Source organism: Pygoscelis adeliae, unplaced genomic scaffold, assembly GCF_000699105.1.
Source record: "Pygoscelis adeliae isolate BGI_AS28 unplaced genomic scaffold, ASM69910v1 Scaffold45, whole genome shotgun sequence".
Classification (NCBI taxonomy): Eukaryota; Metazoa; Chordata; class Aves; order Sphenisciformes; family Spheniscidae; genus Pygoscelis; species Pygoscelis adeliae.
The window spans coordinates 3,957,017-3,978,721 of record NW_008825114.1 but is presented as its reverse complement, the minus strand read 5'-3'; the positions used below and the strand labels follow the sequence as shown (position 1 = coordinate 3,978,721).

At 39.4% G+C, this 21,705-nt stretch overlaps 1 protein-coding gene across 1 annotated transcript; it reads left to right on the top strand.

Annotated features, from left to right (window-relative positions):
• Positions 1-2,958: 2,958 nt before the first annotated feature.
• LOC103920419 (FRAS1-related extracellular matrix protein 1-like) lies at positions 2,959-15,936 on the top strand. The gene is made up of 8 exons (XM_009328158.1): positions 2,959-3,094; positions 4,262-4,503; positions 5,218-5,265; positions 5,538-5,720; positions 5,991-6,116; positions 6,838-6,953; positions 13,944-14,029; positions 15,418-15,936. The coding sequence occupies exons 1-8, from the start codon at positions 2,959-2,961 to the stop codon at positions 15,615-15,617; spliced, it is 1,137 nt and encodes a 378-aa protein (XP_009326433.1). The 3' UTR covers positions 15,618-15,936.
• Positions 15,937-21,705: the final 5,769 nt, after the last annotated feature.

Here is a 21,705-nt window from a genome sequence, read left to right as displayed (position 1 = left end):
TTTTAAAATTAATTTACTGATTTTGAAAGTGTAAACCCTCATTTTGGAGAATGAAGCCTATTACGTATCTGTAGCTAGAGGAGCTGAAGAGGATTAAAGACACTTGGGCTCATTTTCTGGAAGTGCAGTGGGCTTCCTTTGTGAAGTAGCATCCTTATTACTTAGGATGAGATGGTGTATGGTCCCTTTATGTCAGTTAAAATATCAAAAGTGCTGAAATGATGTCTCCTAATCTCCTCACAGCTAGGCTGAGGAGGACTCACCCTGAGCTGAGCTGTGAGATGCTTTAAAGATTTAAAGATTTGACCAGGATGCGGGTCAAATTTAGACAAAACTGAGTACAACTTAAGTTATGCAAGGTATCCAAGACCAGAAAGGTGCAAAAGAGCCTGAAATTGTCAGACCTCATCTCTGCTTGCACTGTAATCATAACAAGCAGTCTGACCTTGGCTGAGGCTGTAAATAGCAAGAAATGATAGTAACTGTATTATCAAAAGGAGCTTGAATTTTTTTTGCTGGGTGAGAATCAATAGTAAAAATGAATACAAATGTGAAGATACTGAAAAAAGCTTCCTCTGTTCTGCACAATTTATTATTATTATTGTGCTTTGGGTATCTCCCTGGGTCTAAGGAAAAAACAGTCCAGGTGAGAGTGTCACAATTTACCATTCAGAAATTCAGCCCATATAAATGGACTATCTGGGAATGAAAACCATTTGCTTTTGTAATCACTTCCTTTGCATATGCAAGTCTGAGTTTTTTTGGAATACATCTTGTTGGCATAGTCCAGGATTTATCTGAGTTTAGAAAATGGAGTCCACACAGGCCTCCCAGGATGTTGCCTGCAATGCCAGCAGAGGTTATCCCATGACTGCCAGTAGTAAGATTTCAATGGCAGAAAGTCACAGTGACTACAGAGGAAGCAAAATATATCATCTGTGAAAGGCTGAAATAAATAGCATGTATTTGATGGTAAAAATTAGTGCTTTCAAGTGCTTACCTGCATTTGAAAAACAGATATGAGGAATATAGTAAGTCAGTTCCCGCCAGAGCCTGGGCATTTTTACTTTAGGACTTAAACTTTTTATTTTGAAAAAAAGGCATTGCATGCTACAGAGATTATGTAGCACTGCATCCCACGGATGAACTCATATATACCTCAGCTTTGCTTGGCTATCCCATAGGAAAACTTGTAGCTTTAAGTTCAGTTAGAGTCACAAATCTGATTATTCTGGAAATGTGCCACTACAGCCCATCTTGAGAAAGGCAAATTTTATGTAAAGGTGTAGAATGGGCAACTGCTGGTTAGTTTTCAGAGGTGGATAAAGAAAGACACCCAGCAGACAGCAGTAAAAAAAAAACTGAGTGGAGAGGTGGAAATCTGCCCTGATTTCCAGTGTTTCTGGAACACACGTGAAACCTCTGAAACCAAGGAGCCACCCTCTGAGACCCTTTATCTAGCACTAGATTTTTATTTTTTTTTTTAGTTTTAAATTAGAAGATGGAAGAAAGATTTGAGAGGTCAGTGTAAAAAGTCCTTCATACTGTGCTGCCCAGGATTCCAGTTCTCTTTCCTCTAATCTACTATGCAGTCAAGCTTACCAGCCTCTGGACTGAAATGGCTAGAGATTGTTGCAAAGAGATTTTTAGTGCAAGGCCCTTTACTAGAATTTTCCTTTTTTGCTGGTCCATGCAGATTCTCCAAGCGTGGGACAGTTTGGAGTTACTGCTGTTGTCTTTCTGAATGTGGTGGTAAGCCATGTGAAAATTAGCTGTGAACATGGACAGGAGATATGCACACTGTTCCCCTTTTCTGGCCAGCTTCTCAGTGAAGCCAGCTGAGCTCCCTCACACAGTCTTTTTTGGGCGGCACTCTTGTTCAAAAGTCCTTTGCTTAGGCTTAACCTTAGGGAAGGACCCTCCAAACTCTTACACTCAAGGCATCAGTTTCTTAGTTCTAAATTCAAGATGTTTGATATGTATTAATTAGTAGTATTTATTAATTATTTTTTAAAGCTGATTGATAGGTTTATTTTAAAAACAAACCTCATCTATGCTAATTGACTGGACTGATTGGCACATTAGACTGCAATCAATAAATTGCAATGGAAAGGAGCAGAAGAAGACCCTATCCAAGTTTATGGGTCTGTTTGTACTGACATCTTCTCTTGGCTAGAGGATTCATACTGGAAAGGAGGAAGGAAATAGAGGTTATGCGAAGTGTCATAAGGATGTAGAGATTTGTTTTGACAATGTTGCACATGTATCTTTGATATTCATTATTTTGGATGTTAGCACTGACTTTGTGATGCAGAAACAGCTCCCAAGATGTTTTGTTGACAGCAATGTGCACATTGAGATCTGTTTCTGTCCTGCTGCCTCTGACTTTTCCTCAACAAATTTTGTAGCCTTTCGGGTAATAACCACCTTAGTCCTTTATCTTGGAATGATTTTTTCTCATTCCCATAATGCAAGCCTGAAGTTACCCAGTAAAGGCAAGCAACCAAGTAAAAATTTTGTAACCAAGTATAAAATCTGCCTAAAAGGTTGTACTTGAATCTAACATAGTCTTTGACCCATTTGCAGGTATTTTAAATAACTGTTCCATCTCTAAAATTAAGCTTTCAAGATAAAAAGCATCTGATACATTTTATCTTGAAAGTTGCAATGGAAGACAATCTATGTGTTATAGTGTCATTTCCCACATCTACAGCAGCTTTTTCTTACAGTATATGCACTTGAACGGAATCATCATTGCCCAGGAAAAAATTCGAACTTAATGTTATTCAGGAGAACAGCAGGAGTCCAGTCAGTTGGTAGGAGCACAATAGCATACACCAGCTACTCCATTCTAGCTGCAGACATGTTAATTAATATATTTCTTTGACACTCTGATTGATTGAAATAGCACTTAAAGAGTAATTAAAATGTTTATTTCTGTTAGGAATGTCAACCAAGATGTGGAATATAGCAATTACCTACGATGGATTAGAGGAAGATGATGAAGTCTTTGAAGTAGTTCTGAACTCCCCTGTGAATGCTGTTCTTGGCACCCGGACAAAAGCTGTAGTGAAAATTTTGGACTCAAAAGGAGGTATTCTCTTTTGATCTTCATCGTTAAGAAGGTGGGACAATCTTGGCTGAGTAGCTACTTATTTTCAACCACGAGTTGTTCCTAACACTCACCTTCAGATCAAAATGCTTAATTTCTTTTTAAACAGGCTTGACAGTTGCAGGCCCTTTATTCTCTCACACAATCATATTCATCCTCTTAGGAAACACAGCATGGAGAAAGCAACATGTACAAAATGAGAAGGGTGCAAGGAAAGATTTTTTTAATGTTGTTTCATAACAACATGAGTTCAGTTCTCATTTATTAAAGTGGGAAAAAAATGGGTTTTAGGTCCATTAGATTTTTTCCCCAGTTATTGTATAACAGTTGTTATACATCTCTGAAAAAGATTTATTTTCCTCTCAAAAAATAAACCTAACAACTAAACCCAGCTCTTAGAAATACATTTTCTAATGCTTAACAAACACCGTCCACAACATTACAGCATACAGCAGTGATCATTACAGAGTTCAGGCTTTTATGTCTGCATTAGTATTGTGTTTTTCAGTGATCAAACGTGGTGTGCCTAAAATGTAGAAAAATACAAATAACTAGCAAAGCAGCTGAGTCCTATGGAAGCTGAAGAGTGTTTTTTCTTCTGGTGCTTAGTGAAACAATATTCTAAATATCAGTGTTGCAATGAGTTAGGCTTCATTTTACAAAATTCCTTTTAAAATTTCAGATCTGTTTTCTCCTTAACATTCATAATGTAAGTCAGGAGTTAACTGACACAACTAATTTGTAGGAACAATAGTGTCCTGGATTTCTGAAGAGAAAATTGTCTGGGCATGATGGAAGTATCATCAACATTAGTTAAAGACACCTGCCAATCCATAACCAAAAAAACAGCACTCCAAACCTCAATCTATGCATGAAAACAGGTACTTTCAGCATATGCTTGGTTGAAATTCTGATCTGTGGCTAGACAGATTCATTACGTATAAAAACATACATATACAGGTAGTAGTTGCAGTCATAGTCATAGCAAACCCCATGAATGAGGATGGCTGAACAAACAGCAAATCAACCACATCAAGTGAAAGAATCATCCAACTTTTAGTGACAAGCTGTTTATGTGCCCATGTCAACGTGACCAGTTATCTGCTCATGCAGTTACAACTGACCATCTGCCATTTTTTGTGCTTTCAGGTCAGTGCAGCTATTCCCGTTCTTCTGGCCAAAGCAAGCATGACTTCTTGGGGAGAGGCACGCTGTTTCCAGTTTCCTCGGGCTCCTCATCACCTCCCAGGCCTGGCAATGCTCCCTTGGAAGGGATCCCACCGTCTCCTTCCAAAGGGATGAGAGAGCATGGAGAGGACCCGCATGGAGGGGAACACAACTTGGCGAATCAGTCAAGGACCAGCCTGAGAGTGACTGGAAATGGCAGAATAGTAAGACACTTCTGTAGTGCAGTGATGGACTGATTTGTGAATTCATTGGGATTTGATATCTTCATTTAGTTGTCATATTTTTGTAGTGATCCTACCTGACCATACAATAACCATAAACTACCTGAGTTTGCTTTGAGTCAGACCTGAGAGCTATTTAAAAATACTTGGGGGAAAGAAAAATAAATTCCTGATTTTGAAGATCTGTGTATGCAAGAAAGGAAGAAAAACAGAGCTGGGGGAGGAAACATGCATCAAGCAACTTCAGCAATTATGCAGCTTCTAATCTTGTTTAAATTATGGTCAGCTAGAAGAAAGAAGTCACTGGAGCCAGGCCAATATATAGAAGCTGTGCATCTGCTCCTGAAGTTGTAAAGCTGAAAATACTGTTACCTTAAACAGGGAACAGTTACTTAAAACTTGCCCATTGCTTTTCCTGCTTAAGGTACATCGGTCTAACTAGGTGGTTTAGTAACGTTCTGCTATTGTGATCTTACAAGTTAATGGGATCTGTTTATAAACACACTTGTAATGTGTGATTTTTAATGGCTGTTTTCAGAGGTGATCAGTTTCCATTCTGAAAGAGAAAAGAACTAAACCCAAGATATGTTCTGTATGATTTGTAACCTAGATCTTGTAGTAAATCTTGCATAAAGTCTTTTTGCTTCTATAATGCATGAATATACCCATCTCATTCTGCTGTTCTACCTTTTCCAGGTTCATCCTTCATCTGTATTTAGAAATGGAACCGATGTGGTTTTCAAAGTAAGAGTATTATGAGTATTGCTCAGACATTTCTATGATTTCTTTCTGATTCTGTTCTTTGCAGGCTTTATCACTGTTAATAATTCATTATGACCAATACTTATTTTTCTATGTATCTTTCTTTTTCTTTGGTGTCACTTCCCCTTGATTTGCAAAAATTTGTATTATAAAGCCCTTTTTTTCCTGGAGTTTATTTAAGAGTTGCTTGTATGTTAAATACAACTACCCCCTCTCCTGTTCTGCTTGTGTGTGTGTGATACTGTAAAATGAAGTATCACGGGATGGTATCACTCAAAATAGAGGATGACGCCTCATCAGCTAAAGCAAACAAGAAGGCTCAAGTGTCAGTAATTAACCAAGCACAATCACAGATAAATGTCGTCTCCTCTAGGAAGACAGAAATCCCACAAGCTGATAAGGCAGAACTGGCATCTGAACCAAGCTCAAGACATCAGGTATGAAACCTTTTGTTTCACAGGCATTTTCACCATCTGTTTTCAGTCATGCTGTTTCCCAAAATGATTTAACACCTCTGAGATCTGCAGCCTAACCCTTCCCACTCCAAAGCTGAGTTTAACCAATACACTGATAAATTAACAGCTCAGCCCTTAAAGAGTTTTCATGTCATAAAATTTTAATATGACCTGTTTAATCTGTTTCATGTAGCTTGTTTCTTTTGTGTAATCATTTTCCTTCAAATGTTCAAATGACATTTCTCTTTCCAGGACTTTTACTCTTTTCCAAAGGCCTGTACACCAGATTTAAAGGGGCTCTTGCATTATGAAGAAAGCACTCAAAAGTTATTTCAGTGTGATGGGATAATATGGAAATTCTGGAATTCCCAAAGCAAGGTAAAAATGTCACTGTGAATATGCATCTAAATCAGAGCATGGAGTCTACTATGAGTGAGACTGTCAAGCAAAGGACCTTCCTGTAACAACTATTGACTTGTACAGGGAATAAAAGAATTGTCCAGAGTCAAGTTTGCTGTCACCAGAGAAAAAGATTCCCAGAGACATGATGAGGGCTTGATTGCTGGGGTTGCCTTTCCTCTCTGTCACCCACAGTTGCTCCTGGACAAACTATGTGAGCACTGATGTCTTGGTGCTTGTGGGGATGTGGGCATGAGACAGTCAGTGAATGAAGTCTGTGAGAGAATGAGTGGGAGTTAGTAAAATTAGCTCACTTAGGTATTCTGTAAACATACATCCTCTCTGCCACATAACATGTCATGCTGAATTTTGTTGCATTGCAATGCATGCCCTCCACAGACTGCAGAAGTCAGAAAATGGTGTCCGAACCAATGTGTTCTCTTAAGAAGGTCTTTGGAACTGAAACCTCATGTCACCTTTAAAGCTACTCATTATAAATTGTAGGCTCCTCTGGCAGGCATTTATTTCTTTACGTCTTTTAAGCAATGCTGTAACTTCATTGATACACACCAAAGTTCATGTTCAGTTTAATTCTGGGGAGGCCATTAGCAGCACTTCCAGCCTTCAGTCTGATTATTAGCGCACAGACCTAGATCACTGTAAGCAGGAGTCTGTTTTGCCTTTTCCTCTTTTATTTTAGGAGGTAAGCACAAAGAAATGTCCCTCCGGATGGAGTCATCATGAGGGCAGCTGCTACTTCCTGGTGGTGAATCACAAGGTCACCTGGAACACTGCTGCTCGGGCTTGCAGAGAACAGTAAGAGACTTCTCCAAGTGGATGTGTTTGCTGTGCACTGCTGTTGCCCTGAGCTGAATGCTGCTGTCGAGGCCAAGTTCATTTGGATAAACCCCCCTCTGGTTGTGCTCCACAGCTCCCCAAAAATAGAACAAACCCTGGGATTCAGACCCAGTGGAGGATAGAAATATTATTCGTCTCATAATGTTTCAGGTGGTGATGCTACCTTATTCACAACATGAATTCCTGAAGCTGTCTATCTGCAGTGAGGATGCTTTCCTAATGGGAGAGTTAGTTTGGGAGCAGAGGAATAGAGCAAAGACTCAGTCTTTCATCCTTTCTGACCCACCGCTTCCTTGGCTCTACCTTCATTCGATATAGCAACAGTACAATGTTGCCAGCTCTTGTGTGCCTCACCATTTCTTCTGAAGATGCAGCTCTTCAGATTCTGTAACTGCTTGAAAACTTTGACATTCAATTTAACAGTAAATTTCTGACTTTTAGGGATAAATAAAAGCTAATAAACAATAATGACAGTTGTCCCAAAGTAGGAGACAAACAGAAAATTCGCCAGTCTTGCTCTTTGGAGGCCTGCTTTGTGATTTTGGTTTTAGGAGTGATAGCTTAGGACTGGAAGAAATGCTAGCCATGGTAACATGGAGCTTGCCCTGGGATCATGCATGTTCTGTACCTCGTGCTGAACTGAGCACCAGGTTGAAGACCAAACTGAACAATAGGAGGGGCTTTAACAGACCTCTCCATTACTCCACGAAATGAAAATTGAAACAGGGAAGAGTTGGAGATGAAAGAAAGAAAGAATATATTCAATAAGTGGTTGAAGGACATGCAGGAAACATGAAACGTGGACAAGCATGCGTAACAAACCTTGACTCATTCCACTCAGTTATGCCAGATTATGTTGTCTTGGTAACACGCAAAAGGGAAGTATTAGTTCTAATACCTCTCAGCTGATGGAAGTTACTCTTTCCTAAAATGTAAATGTTACCTGCTCTTGTGAGCTCACCACAAATTTCACATTGTTAACTGGTTTACTTAAAATTTCAGCTCCTGAAATGGTTTTCTATCACCTGCTTTTATTTTGTTACTTATCCAAACAAAGCTGTAAGTTGTGAATATTCTAATATTTTTTTTCTGAAGGCTTCAACATTCAATTGATCCCTTGGGAACATATGTCACTGCTGGGAAGTGTTCCCCATTTCCTAAAAGAGCACGTTCCTGGTGACCCATATTATTTGTAGGCGGTAACTTCTTGTGAAGGCTATAGTGTGCAATGTAGAAGTTAAACTGAATAATGGTAAATTAATGACAGTGTTAAACACCTACATAAAAAATCAAGGCATATCACTGAATCCACAAGCAAATGAATCCTAGGGCAGTGATGATTCAGTTAATGTTAGACTACCACAGACTAAGGAAGCTTTATCCTGGTAAATGGAGTACTCCTGGCCTCCATCGGGAACTGATTTACAAAAGTACGACCCCGGGCACACACTTAAAAGTGGTAAAAGAAGATAACTTAATAAATTTTATTTTGTGCTTTTGCCCAGCCCCCCACCAGCAATCACCACCACCACCAATTGTGGGATTTCTGTTATTTATACTTCTACTGTTGACATTTAAATAGCTGATATTTCCAACAAGCAAAAAAAATCAGATGGAAATCAATCCTCAGTTTTTTAATAGATCAAACAAACATTAGACATTAAAGGAGAAGATTAGAATTGACTTTCAGTAAATTAGCCAATTTCACTGAAAAATAAGAATCAATTTTATTACTAAAAAAATGGCATTATTTTAAACTTCTATTCAATTTTCTTGCTACACTTTTTCTATTATATAGAACAGGAAAAAATTACAAGCATTGTTAAAGTTGTTTCAGTAACAGTCTCCAACTAACCAACCTTCTAACCTCTTAGAGAAAACACTGTTATCCTGAGATGATGGACTTGAGATCAAGCTATTCCATCAAAGCAATGCTATCAATTTATTGCGGAAGCAATTGCTGTCTGGACATAACTATATGTACATGGGCTTATGCAAACCTATTTGGGCTTCTAATGAGCTTTGACATACATTGCATCCATCTGCTGCAGGTGGCATACCAATCTTTCCTTCCATTTCCATGTGCAGGGGTAGAAGCAGACACAAAAATGTGCTTGTCTTGATGCAAGTTTCTGTATGCCATGGTGATAGTGTGGGTGGAAAAAATCTCAGCTAATTGCTGTGAAAATCTTGCACCATTTCTAATCCTTCTCCAATACATTGGAGAGAAAGGTAGTTTAAGAACTCATTTCTCTAGCTTTGTTTTGTACACATGAAGAGGCCCTTGGCAACATGGAGAGAAGCATCTGGGGGATATTATGGCTGAGTGATCCCACAGCAGCCTGATTTAGCAGCAATTTTGGTGATTTATGTTACAGTTCTTGTTTATCCCATAGGAACATGTTCTCCCCAAGGGTCAGTGCAGCCGGGCTCACTTGCTTGTGAGATGGTTTTGCTGCTGGCACTGAAGGGACTCTCCACTGGATAGACAGAACACACAGTTGCATCTTTTGCTCTGTTAGTCAGATTATACCTTCATCTTCTTGAAGTTGAACATTTAATTAGAGGCTAAATATGGTCAGATTTCAGTTCCTTTACTGCCGGCTTTGCAAGGCAGGGGCTATTATTCTGTTCAGTGTTTGTATATTAGCAGTATGTGACCTCAGTCCTTGGGAATCACAGGCAGAACCACATCTAAAATAATAGGTTAGATCCTTCATGATGGCTCAGTGTTGCCTAGCGCAAAGCAGGGTGGACCCTGCTGCCCTCTTCTCCTAATGCTATGCCAGTTCTGTAAGTGACTGGTTTAACTTATATTATTGCTAGTGACTCCAGCATAGGGATTCAGGTACCTAGAGTAATTTTAAAGGCCCAGAGTACCTTGTCTGACTTTCTACTGCCACTCTGGAAGTGCAGGGCTCCTGTAAGCTCTGCATCGTGTCTGCCAGCCTTACCTGAATGTTCTGAATACCGCGAGGCATCGCAAGCAACACTAGACACCTATTTCAAGGCACCAGGATTACTCCCCAGGTGATCAAATGAAAGCCTGGGATAAGCAGAGCCTCTCAGTCACTCCCCCCCTTCAGTGTCAGTGTAGGACATGGATTTACTACAGCAGTTCAAATTAAATGTCCTCCTGTGCTGTGGAGACCTTCATAGCTAGTCAAGTGTGCTTTTGCTGAAGTTAAATTTCTCAGAACAGTACAAAGCTCCTTTAAATGTACTGGATAATTTAATGTAAGATCAGCAAAGTCTTTGTGCTAAGTGTTTTGTATATAATACTTCAAGGTCAATGGCTACCCAAAATATTTCCTTAGTTTGGGCAACTGGTCTAAGATGATGGATGCTCTTGACTTGATAGCAAAAATTTTAAAACACACAGGAATAATTTCAAATGGACTTATTTAGCACAGAAATCAGTGATGCGTGTTTTGGGTTTTTTTTTCCCCCCAATAAGGCATTATGACCCCTTCTCTAGAGTAATTTAAATTAGGAAGTGCTAAATTTACATAACTCCATAAATAACATTATCTTGTCATTTCCTGTGTCTGGCGCTCTGCCTAGAGGTACAGTTAGTAATATTATCGTAAGTGGTATGTTCCTTCAGGACTGTTCTCATTTCCCCACAATACGTCAAAACCCCTGACTAGGTGTAACAATTAGAACTGTTGTTCTCTCTTCAGTCATGTGTGTTTCTCAGGTTGTATTTAGAAAGCACTCCTATGGAGAAAAGATTAGATAACGTTATAATTATTGCAGTGCTTTCCTTTCACAGCACTGAAGTCTCTCCCTGGTACTTGGATTGAAGTAGAAGTCTGAAACTGTTATTGCTCAGGCCACCCCTGTATGTCATAAATGATATAGCAGTTACTGATACACAGTGATGCTTTTTGTTTTCACATTTTCTAAAACAATTGGAACAACAGGAGTAAGCTATGCTTACTTAAAGTAAATGACTTAGTTCCAGGGCTTTGATTGTCTTTAAGCAGAAGCCAGATAAAAAGCCATATTTTTGTTCTTGCTCAGCTAGTAGTGATGCCACAGAGACTGCTGCCCAAATCTCTTCTTAGCCCCAAGTTTGATCACTGGCCAACCACAGGCATCCTGCCTGTCCTGAGGGGGAATGGCATCCTGCTGCTGAATCAGTTACCCTGGGAGGATACCCTGCATTAACCGAGCCTGCTTTCCTGGACCTTTTGTTTGAGGAAGAAGATGGAGTACAAAACTTCCCAAGAGCTTTTGTCAGTGTAACAGCTTTGTTCCTGGTTCACTGCAGATTTGGTGCCTGGTAGATGGGCCCAGAGGTATGGAAGCGTCACCCTGGGGACATACAGGCACCAACACCATGCATGAAACTTTACCGTGATGAAAAGCACAATCAAAGCCTCTGCTGGGAACTTCACAGGGTGAAGTTTTGGGAGCCTGTACCATAAGTGGGTGCACAATCCTGACCCCTACCAGACAGCTGCTAACCACTTTGTGCTCGGACAGTCTGCCACTTGTAAAGTCATGATTAACGTTTCTGAGGCCATCCTGCCACACCTCTACCTGAGAAGAGTGTACACAGATGTCAACAAGATCATTTACACTTTGTTCTCTGGCAGCCCCTAAACTTAGTGAGCCCTTGATGGGACCTACATTACTGTGTGGTGGTCTAGGGCAGCCATGATTACAGAGACTGTGAGGGCTAACTCTCAGCTGTCCTGCAGATCTTGGCAGACCCACCGTGCCAAGGTGGAGCAGAGGGCAAATCCCCTGCTACTTTGGTTGACTGCAGGGATAATGGAGGAGGCCATTGCAGCAGGAGCATCTCATACACATTACAACGAATTTGTTCCATACCATGACCCTGTATGCCCTGATAAAGGAATGGTCCAGATTTTGTGCAGTAGGGACTGTGTAGAATATTGTGGGCTATTACTTTGAATTCCTCCTGATGTAAAATTTGCCTGCTTCCCTATCTTGTGTGGCATTATGATATGACTTCCACAGGATCAGCACTGTCAGAAGAGATACAAGGCAGCAAACAAGAATGGAGCTCCAGGCATGGGTCTCTAACTGGGCAGCAGGCTTGGTGGTGGGCTTGCACCCCAAAATCTGTTCATGGTGTCCATAGTGGATTTAAGTCTGCCATGCCACCCTTGAGGTCTGGTTGTCCCAGCTCTTACAGAAGACAGTCTTTACGTCCTTTGGAGCAATACTGGTCTGTCTCCGTTGTCGGGCAACAGTGATGAAATTAGCAAAATTGTCATAATGCCATTGACTTATTCTGCTGCTAGAAAACTTTTTGGCTCTCATAAAACATGTTTGGATGAGCGGTGTTGTTTGCTTAGGCCCTATCAATCATCATCCAGGATGTTCTGGGAGGCTGAAGGGGTGGGGTTGGCATCACTGTTAGACTGAGTGGCAGTGAGAAATATGGGACAACAGAAATGACAGAGGCTCAGCATTGGAGGGAAGGCAACAGCAGGTGTGACAGGTAAAATGCTGGCATGTTATCAAGGCAGGCAAAAAGATGGATAAATAAGAAAGTGGAGCCACTGATGGCTGACAGCTCCTGGCAAACGTGAAGGACACCATTTGTCTCTTAATGCTTCAGGATTTAGCCTGATCTCTAAATGGCTTAAGGGCAGCCTGCTGGTGCTTGCATGCTTGGTACTAGTTGAAAGACTTCACAGTGGCAAGGCCACTCAGTGGCTAGGGTTTGCAAGTCCTCCTTTGGGGTTGGCATACTTTAAGTACAAACACAGAACAGGGCTTCATTCTAAAATAGCCTGGTTAATACACACCACAACTGCTCTCTGGTCTGAACTAAATACGTAGTCACTGCAGACAACCCAATGTTACCTCTCAGAACCACACTACCACTCTAAGCCAGACTCCTAAATTACACACACTTAGTTCTGTTTTGAAACATGGCCAAGATATTAACTGTGTTATTCAAAGCTTTAGTTTTGTCAGAACATGATTTTAAAAAGATATAGTCATATCATAGAGTCATAGAATCATTAAGGTTGGAAAAGACCTCTAAGATCATTGAGTCCAACCGTCAACCCAACACCACCATGCCCACTAAACCATGTCCCTAAGCGCCTCATCCACACGTCTTTTAAATACCTCCAGGGATGGTGACTCAACCACTTCCCTGGGCAGCCTGTTCCAATGTTTAACCACTCTTTCAGTAAAGAAATTTTTCCTCACGTCCAATCTAAACCTCCCCTGGCGCAACTTGAGGCCATTTCCTCTCGTCCTATCGCCAGTTACTTGGGAGAAGAGACCGACACCCACCTCGCTACAACCTCCTTTCAGGGAGTTGTAGAGAGCGATGAGGTCTCCCCTCAGCCTGCTCTTCTCCAGACTAAACAAACCCAGTTCCCTCAGCCGCTCCTCATAAGACTTGTGCTCCAGACCCTTCACCAGCTTTGTTGCCCTTCTCCGGACACGCTCCAGCACCTCAATGTCCTTCTTGTAGTGAGGGGCCCAAAACTGAACACAGATTTTGCGGTGCGGCCTTACCAGTGCCAAGTACAGGGGCACGTAGTCTGCTCTACTACCAAATGGGTGAAACTGTATCTTTCAATGGCTTGGATTTTAGTGTGGGCAGATAATTATTTTAAAGAGTGTATCAATGATTGTGTCAATGGTTTAAAACACAGTTTGTGAGTATGAGGTGCACATTTCCTGTATACACATCTTTCAGTTGTCCAGCTGATTTAAATTTTCTGTTAGAAAAATCAGACTAGGACTTTGGTTCCTCTCCAAGTAATCCAGAATTTTAAGACTTTGTCTTCATGTAATTATTCTTTCATGCCACTAAGTAGTGGTTTTCCTGTGAAACATTAGTTATATGCTTTATACTAGAATCAGTGCCCCTTGTTGATAAGTCGATGGGAGATGTCTGTCACTGTGTGGAATGCTAATGACCCTGTCCTCTTTCCTTGAGCCTAGATACCTGGGGAGTCTAGCAAGTGTGGCTAATGAACAACACATGCAGTGGCTGTGGGACTTCAGTAGGAGGAAGCCCTTTTGGATAGGCAAGTACATCAGCTGCCTGTCCCCTCTGAGGATTACAGTTCCTGTGCACCTTGGAAAGCAGAAACTGCTGCAGCAGTTCCAGCCCCATTTTCAAATGTGGCATTGTCCTCAACTTTCTGCTGCTTTAATTATTTCAGAGCAAGGCATTAAACTGAAAGCCATAATTTACCTGGCTAATTTTATAAGTCTTTATCAAAAAGAAGAGTTCATCGTGTTGCCTACTGCTGGGTTATTTTTGCCTTGAAACCTTCCCCGTTTTAATACTAGCTGGGAAAATAAGTTCTGGTGGAGCTCCTACTCTTTTGTTTATCTCACCTTTCTTTTGACTGTTACTTCATTTATCTCTAATTTATCTTTTTTTTAATTTTACTTTAAATAATTAGTTATGTTACTGCTAATTTAATGGTATCATCTTGTATCAGAAATCTTGTGAATTAATTAGATGATCAGCTAAAGAAGATTTCATCACATCATTTTAGGTTTAGCTGTCTATTTCTTATTATGTACCTTTCATTTCATGAGAAATGGGAAGAACTCAGACGGACCTTCTCTGTACCTCCTGATCCCTTTCTGTGAATGACTGCCTTAGCTCATGGACTAGTGCTATTGCTTTCCTCTAACCCGTCTTGTTTCTGCTATACTGTCCACATTTTAAGTTCTTTTTTTCCAATTGTGAACTGCAATTTTCAGCTCTTGGTAGTTTTCTGAGATGGATTTACTAGCTGTACTAAATTAACTTTAAAAACTACAGTTAGTTTGGGATCATGTTTAATGGTATCATGATTCTGTTAACCTGAGAGAAATAAACTCCTCTGATAAGAATAAAGACTACAAGACCATTGTGTCAATTTTTTGATCGTGGTCTCTTCTAGTGAAGAAGACAGGTCATGTCTAAAATGTACCACCCCCTCAGTAACTCAGAGGCTAAGGGAAAAGACATATTTTAGTTTGTATTAATTAACACAACCTAATTTTACAACTGTTGATTTCAACATATAAACAAGGTCTGCAAAGATCTGCAGGGTAATTATTTTCAGAGGGAATCTGAAGGCATCTGAGGCTGCCCAGATTTGAGTACAACATTCTGCTTGGCATCTAAGTATCAAAAGAGAAACCTGGGAGGTGATAGACATGCAATAGATGGAAAGAGAGAAAACATTTTAGACAGGCAATAATGAGGAAAAGTATATTTTCCCTTATTCAGATGGCACTAATTGCCTTATGAAATATTAAATTGTATTTTACTTGTATTCTTCCAGATGGGTTTTTTCTCTCAGCACAATATTGTATGCATTTTTTAACAAAGGGACAGAACAACATGCTTATGTTGGCATCAGGCTCCAGAGATGACAAACATCACTGATTTGGTCTTACCGATTTCACACAGGCTTGAATGACCAAGTCAATCCTGGACGTTGGGAGTGGAATGGAGGAGAACCTGTAACCTACATAAACTGGAGAAGAGGCTCCTACCACTTTCCAAAGAGAGGAAGAAATTGTGTATTGGTGCAGAAGCGAGGAAAATGGCAAGCAACTGACTGCAGGAAAGTCAAACGGAACAGCTATATATGTTCAAGAAAGCTGTAAAGAATGGAGGATCCCAGTGAAAGCATGTGGACATTCATGTTGTTTCAGTTTTATTTATCTGCAGACATGTGAGGGTATGCAGTTAGAAAACTGTCCTAGTTATCAGCAAGGTTTATTTTATATGCTGCCAGAGGTGCAGATGCATTGGACTCTAACCAAGGAACAGGGGTCAGTTGCAAAGATTAAGTCCAGGTTAAGGTTGTGAACTCCCCCCAAAGACTTTTTACAGTATTATACAGACTAAATGCAGACTTCTAATGTACTTTTACACCAAAGAGCTAGGCCTGAAGGCTTTCATCACATTTCTGTGTAAAAATACCTATTTAAAAAAAAAAAAAGTAGCACATCAGTTGATTCGCTTCACTCTTAAGGAGGGGTTGTGAATCGGCTGTCGCTTTAATTCGTTTGCGATAAAAACTGCAGTTTCACCCTGCAGTCACAAAAAGAAGACGACTGTTGGGGGTGGAAATGAGGGCAGACTCTGCTGGCTAAAAACAGGTCCTCCTGGGTGATGAGGGGAGGGACATTATGTCAGGAGACTGGGGCTTCTTTGGTGGATGCCCTAGTACAGTGTCTTACGAAAATACCAACAACAGGATTTAGTGGCAGAGTACCAACAGGACCAAAGCCTTGTATTTCTTTTTCTACCTCCCAAGCCAGCTTCAGATCCTAGTAGGTCTGCTCACACAGAGCTGCATATTGTTTCACATTCCTAACCAAAATTGTTCAGTGTTTTTCGGAGTTGCAGGATGGTGCTGTAATTTTTAGTGTAATTAAATAATGGGACCTCTGTAAATCTAATGCTGTATCAAAGGATGATTTACACAAAAAAATTAATACTGAAGCTTAATCCTAGAATATTATCTTGGGATATTCAGTGATACATGAACATCAATAGGATTTATATGTGTGTATAAACCAATGTAATCGTCAGACATATTTTGTACTAAAGCAGCTATGGCTTTTGAAAAGTATTAATCTAAGTCCTTATTAGGGATTTGAGGTTTTTAAAAATAATAATAAAAAATCCAGATTTAGTTCTGAGAAAGGCTTAAAAATCAGCATTTAACAGGAAAAAACAGCTGCCCATAACTTAGTTTTAACTTACCTTAAATATATGCAGTTGTAGTGTTACCATTTCGTAACTTTATAGTAAATTTATATTTGACCTGACAAAAATCTTGCTTTAGGACCTTCTTACTGCCAGCCCTAAAATTAAAAAAAGAAACAAGTCATAAGCTTCCTAAAAAAAAATCAAAGCTCCTCTCAAACCTTCCCTCTGCCCATGATGAGTGTGTGACAGTTGGTGTGGCACTGAGTAGGGTGGATTTGCCCTGTACCTTTCGAACTCTCATCCCTCCCATCTGCCTGCCTGCTGCCAGCAGTCGATTCTCCCCTCGTCCCCTGTCAGCTTGTCTTTTCGGCCAGCCTCTGGATCAATTGCATCTGTACACTATTTGCACCAGAGGTGCAAAACCTCCTTCTGGGGTTCCTCACAGCAATTTCTCAGTCCTGCGAGGGACCGATGCATCAGAATCACCTCTCCCCTCTGGGCTGAGGGATGCTGTTCCAGGGATTATTGCTCCTTGCCTCCTTGCCTTTGGCACGCGTGGGTTATTTATCCTTCCTCCTTGCCTGTGACACATTAAATGAATATGCATGTGAGTATCTGGACAGTCTTTATATATAGGAGAGAACCTTTCTGAAAGGACTGTTGCAGATAAGCATGAGTGCATTGCAAAATTGGAGGAAAAATACTGTGGACAGAACCTCATCACCCTTATTGTTGGTATCAACAGATACAGACAAAAATATCTCCAGGATTTTTTTTTGTCATGGTAATTTTTTTGCCAAGCTTCTAGACACTTTTACTAGACACTAACACTTTTTCTTAAGGATTTTTCTAGATCAACATAGGCTAATTGTTTCAAGAATTCCCCAAACCAAGCACCTCTGAGTACCCATCTAGACCTGTTTTTATTTCTGATAGTTTTCACTGCAAAAAAACCCAGGATCTAAAAAAGCACTCTTGGGATCTTTTGCTGTTGTGTTCTGGAATTCCAGGAAAAATTAACTAAGAGAGCTTGGTTAGACATAAAACTTTTATTTCTTTAGGGCCTTCTTTTTATAAAAACTACTGAGTTTATTGGTGCTATCTTGATAAAACGTGTCAAGATTATTTAAATACCTCTCCTAATTATTTAATAAATGAATGACATCAACAGAGAGGGGATTTTGACCAAGGTGCTTGTTACTTGATCAGTAACTAATAAAAGACTCATGCCTAGTCTGAGACAACAGTGATCACAGAGGTTTGTTTTTGTGAGAAGAGGGGAGAATTTCCCTTTTCTATATTTCATTTGAACTACTTTAAAGTGATTGAAGAGTATGAAGATTTCAGTACACAACAGACTGTTAGTTGTGCAAACTGTATTTGTTTACTGGTTTCATTAGATCTAATACAATATACTAATGAAGCTAAAATTCTTATATTGCAGTGCAAGGATTTTTCTGCCCTGAAAGGCTGCTGAATCGTTTTTCAACACAGTAGGCTGTTCCAAACATTTATTCATAAATTTTAATTTGTCTGTCCTTAAAAATGAAGTGTTTTTTCACAGATTTTTACAGCTTTTATTAGAATACTGGAGTTCAAAGAATACGACATACTCAAACAAGGGAAAGCACAAATAAACCACTTTTTCTGTTGCTATAGGAAGTTGTTGTCTTTAAGAGGTTTAGTAAAGAAAGGGCCTAAAATCCTGAGAAGTCATTCTGAATTTTTCCAGTCTTCAATACTTTTGAATTAGACTCTGAGTAAACTCAGGGGAAAATCAGTATTCAGAGGGTCAGCATCAGCAGGGGAATTTCAAGAGGCTGAAAGTAAGAACAAGGAGCATGTAAATTCTGGTGTTCACCTATGGATGCCACACTTTCTGGATAAACAGGGGATTTATTTCACCAGAACTATCCATATGCCTTTTAAGAGCAACAGAACCAAGACACAGCAGCTCAGTCAAAACAACCCAGCAGTTATCCTAGTTTTCTATACAGGGATGGGCAATGTGAGCTCTTTGTGTGTCTGTCGCTTTTAACCACCTTTTCTCTCTGTCAAGTATCTTTTAAATCTGTTGGCTAATTTCAAACAAATTTGACAGAGAAGTAGTTGACTCAAAGACAATGGTTATGAAAAACCATTGTGGTTATTGGTTATGAAAAAAATTGATAGGCAGCTGGCCACAGGAGCACTTCTTCCAAACTAAAATATTCTAAAACATGTGTTGTTATTAACTTCACGGAGAACAAGTTTTTAATCTGAAAAAAATCAGAAAAGTTTTCCAGTTCTCTTTTGTACACACTGAAACTTATTGAATGCCTTCAAGTCTTTATTCACTCATTCTAAAATTGTAATAATAGCTTTGAGAGAATTATATATATAATTCAGTGAATACTGTGATTCTACATTATTTACATCACAAGACTGGTGCTATTGTAATTCTTGTATCCAGAACACTATATATATTGTTATGTTTAACTTTGTAATGTGTGTTAATACAAAACTGAAACATATTTTGGTGAATACGTATTTCTTCAGTTTCATAACCTCACAAAAGCTTTTTTCTTAGTCATAAAAAACAGTGTTGGGCATAGCAGAAAGGTACTTATAGTTAAGCATAATATACCTACTGTTTACTCTATGCATTTTCTGAATTCTGTTTCTTCTTCTGCACGAGCCTATTCCTGAAATAATTCTATAACAACATTTGTATTGTGAGCAAACCATTTTTAAAAGAGAAAATGCTGTTTATTTTGAGAAGTAAATTTAAGAAAAGTTACAGATCTGCAAACAGATATACAAGAGGAAGAATGAATTAAAGAAAGACTGTCAGTCCATAAAATTGAATTTTAATATGATTCTTGATTTAAAGGAGAATGTGAAAAAAAGTCATTGTCCCTCAGTAACCTCAGTCATCTTCATGGAAGAGATGCAAATGCCAGTTCTCCTCTCTTATTACCCTTTAAGAAGCTATGCTGCTTGTAATATGGAGAACTCTGCCACTCTAATTCCATTGCTTAACTACTATCCTCTACATCAGTACACAAGCAGTATAAGGTTAGAAGACAAGAACACAATAGAGTTTGTTTATTTATTTTTATAGTGTTGAGATAATGTATTTTTTTCGGTCAGAAGTAGTCCTAACAAATAGGAATCTAGTATCTGAAGTACTGGATATAAGCACAGTAAGCAAAAGAATATAATTTTATTCATACAGATGAAATTTTCAGGTAAGTCTAAATATATTTTTACTTTAATAAAAGAAACCTTATCTGCATCTTCTTCCTTGGATTACGCTACAAAAATTTTCTTGGTGTCAAACTCCTCAGTGAATCACCACTGCTCTCTCAAATTATTCACGGCAATCTAAGAAAGATGTGTCTTCCTGAAGACTGAAATGCCTCTTTGCCCAGACTCTTTCTCCCCTGGCTCACTGTCCCACAGCTTAACAAGCTGAAGCAATCCATCAAGTGCATAACCAACATAACTCCCCAGGCTGGGTTTGGAATTGGGTACACTCTCAATTAGGCAGTACATGTGTGCCAGTACCATTCAGGAGATGCTTCAGGAGGTGGACACCTGTCCAAAATCTACCAGCCTGAGAATTATAATAGAAAGAAAGCCATCCACTACGTCATGTGTACATACCTGCAGCCATGAGGACATGGGCCAATACACATGGAAGGACACTTATCCTAGCCCTGCTGGTCACACACGCGAACATTTTCAAGAGTGAGCATCTACATTTTGGCAGCAGTTTGAAACTTAAGACTCCAGTTCTGTTGCTACAGCACAAAGAAAAGAATCAGAGAAATGTGAGCAGGAAGGTATAAAATGAGTGAAGAAAGAAACAATGCAACAACGGACATGAAACTGAACAGCAAAAGGGGGAATTAATGGTGTACAGTATCTACTGTTGAAGGTACAAAACTAAACAGATTTATTGTCAGTCCTTTCATATCATACCTTGTAAAAAGCCTTTTGGTTTCATAATAATAACTTTCCCATGAGGCCTGTATGTGACCTGTTTCCCCAAAACTCAGTAAAACAAAGACCACAGATGGCTTTCTTTGATAAGTACAATAATTGGAGAATAAACTGCATAGTGCTAATTCATTAGTTCTGAGGTCTTCATATGGGTTCTGTAAAAGATATATCTGGCTACAAGTTTGTCTACATAGGATGTGTTTCGAAAAGGATAGGATATTGAATTGGGCTATAATACATAAAATCCATTTTTAATGATTTAATCATCAATCATGCTATGATGAGGCTATTTAGCTCAACAGAAGGCAAGTAATTCAAGCACTGCCTAAGAATTATTTTTAGGCATCAACTGGCAGTGTAATTAATTACTCAGTTTATGTCCATAATGACTGTATAAACTACGGCTCTGAAACAAATGAATAATACCACTTTGCATTTGCATAGCACTTGTCATCTATAGACCTGACAGTTTTAAAAGGATGGGCAAACATTCACAGTGACTATTTCTAGTGAAAACAGAATGTCCCAAATACATTGCTGCTATGAAGGCAAATCAAAGCCTGCTTGAAAGACACCACTGCATTTAGCCACAAGATTTAACAACCAAAATATGGTGAAAACATGTGCAACGCTTATATGAAAGGGTAATCAGGCAGGAAAACAAGTTTTTATAAAAGATACAGCATTGCTTTTTGTAGAAATCTGTAGAAATTTTTGTAGAGATTAGCTGTATTTGGAAGATAATGATAATGTGCCCAGTCCAATCTCTGTTGTCAAGTGTTAGTCTATGCAGTTGATGTCACCACAAAGAGACTTAGAAATACTATTTTTAACTTCAGAATGATTCTCCAAATTCGCTATCTGAGCTGGGATGCCTTCCCGTAATGCAGGCTGAGCTGAGAGGCTGAGGACAGATCTACTACCTGTGCACCGCTATCCAGGCAGCTGACTCCAAAACAGATTTAGACCATGTGTAAATATAGAACAAACTGTGCCCAGATGTACCAGGTCCCATTTCTTACCAACTTTGTCTCTTGGAAAGCAGCC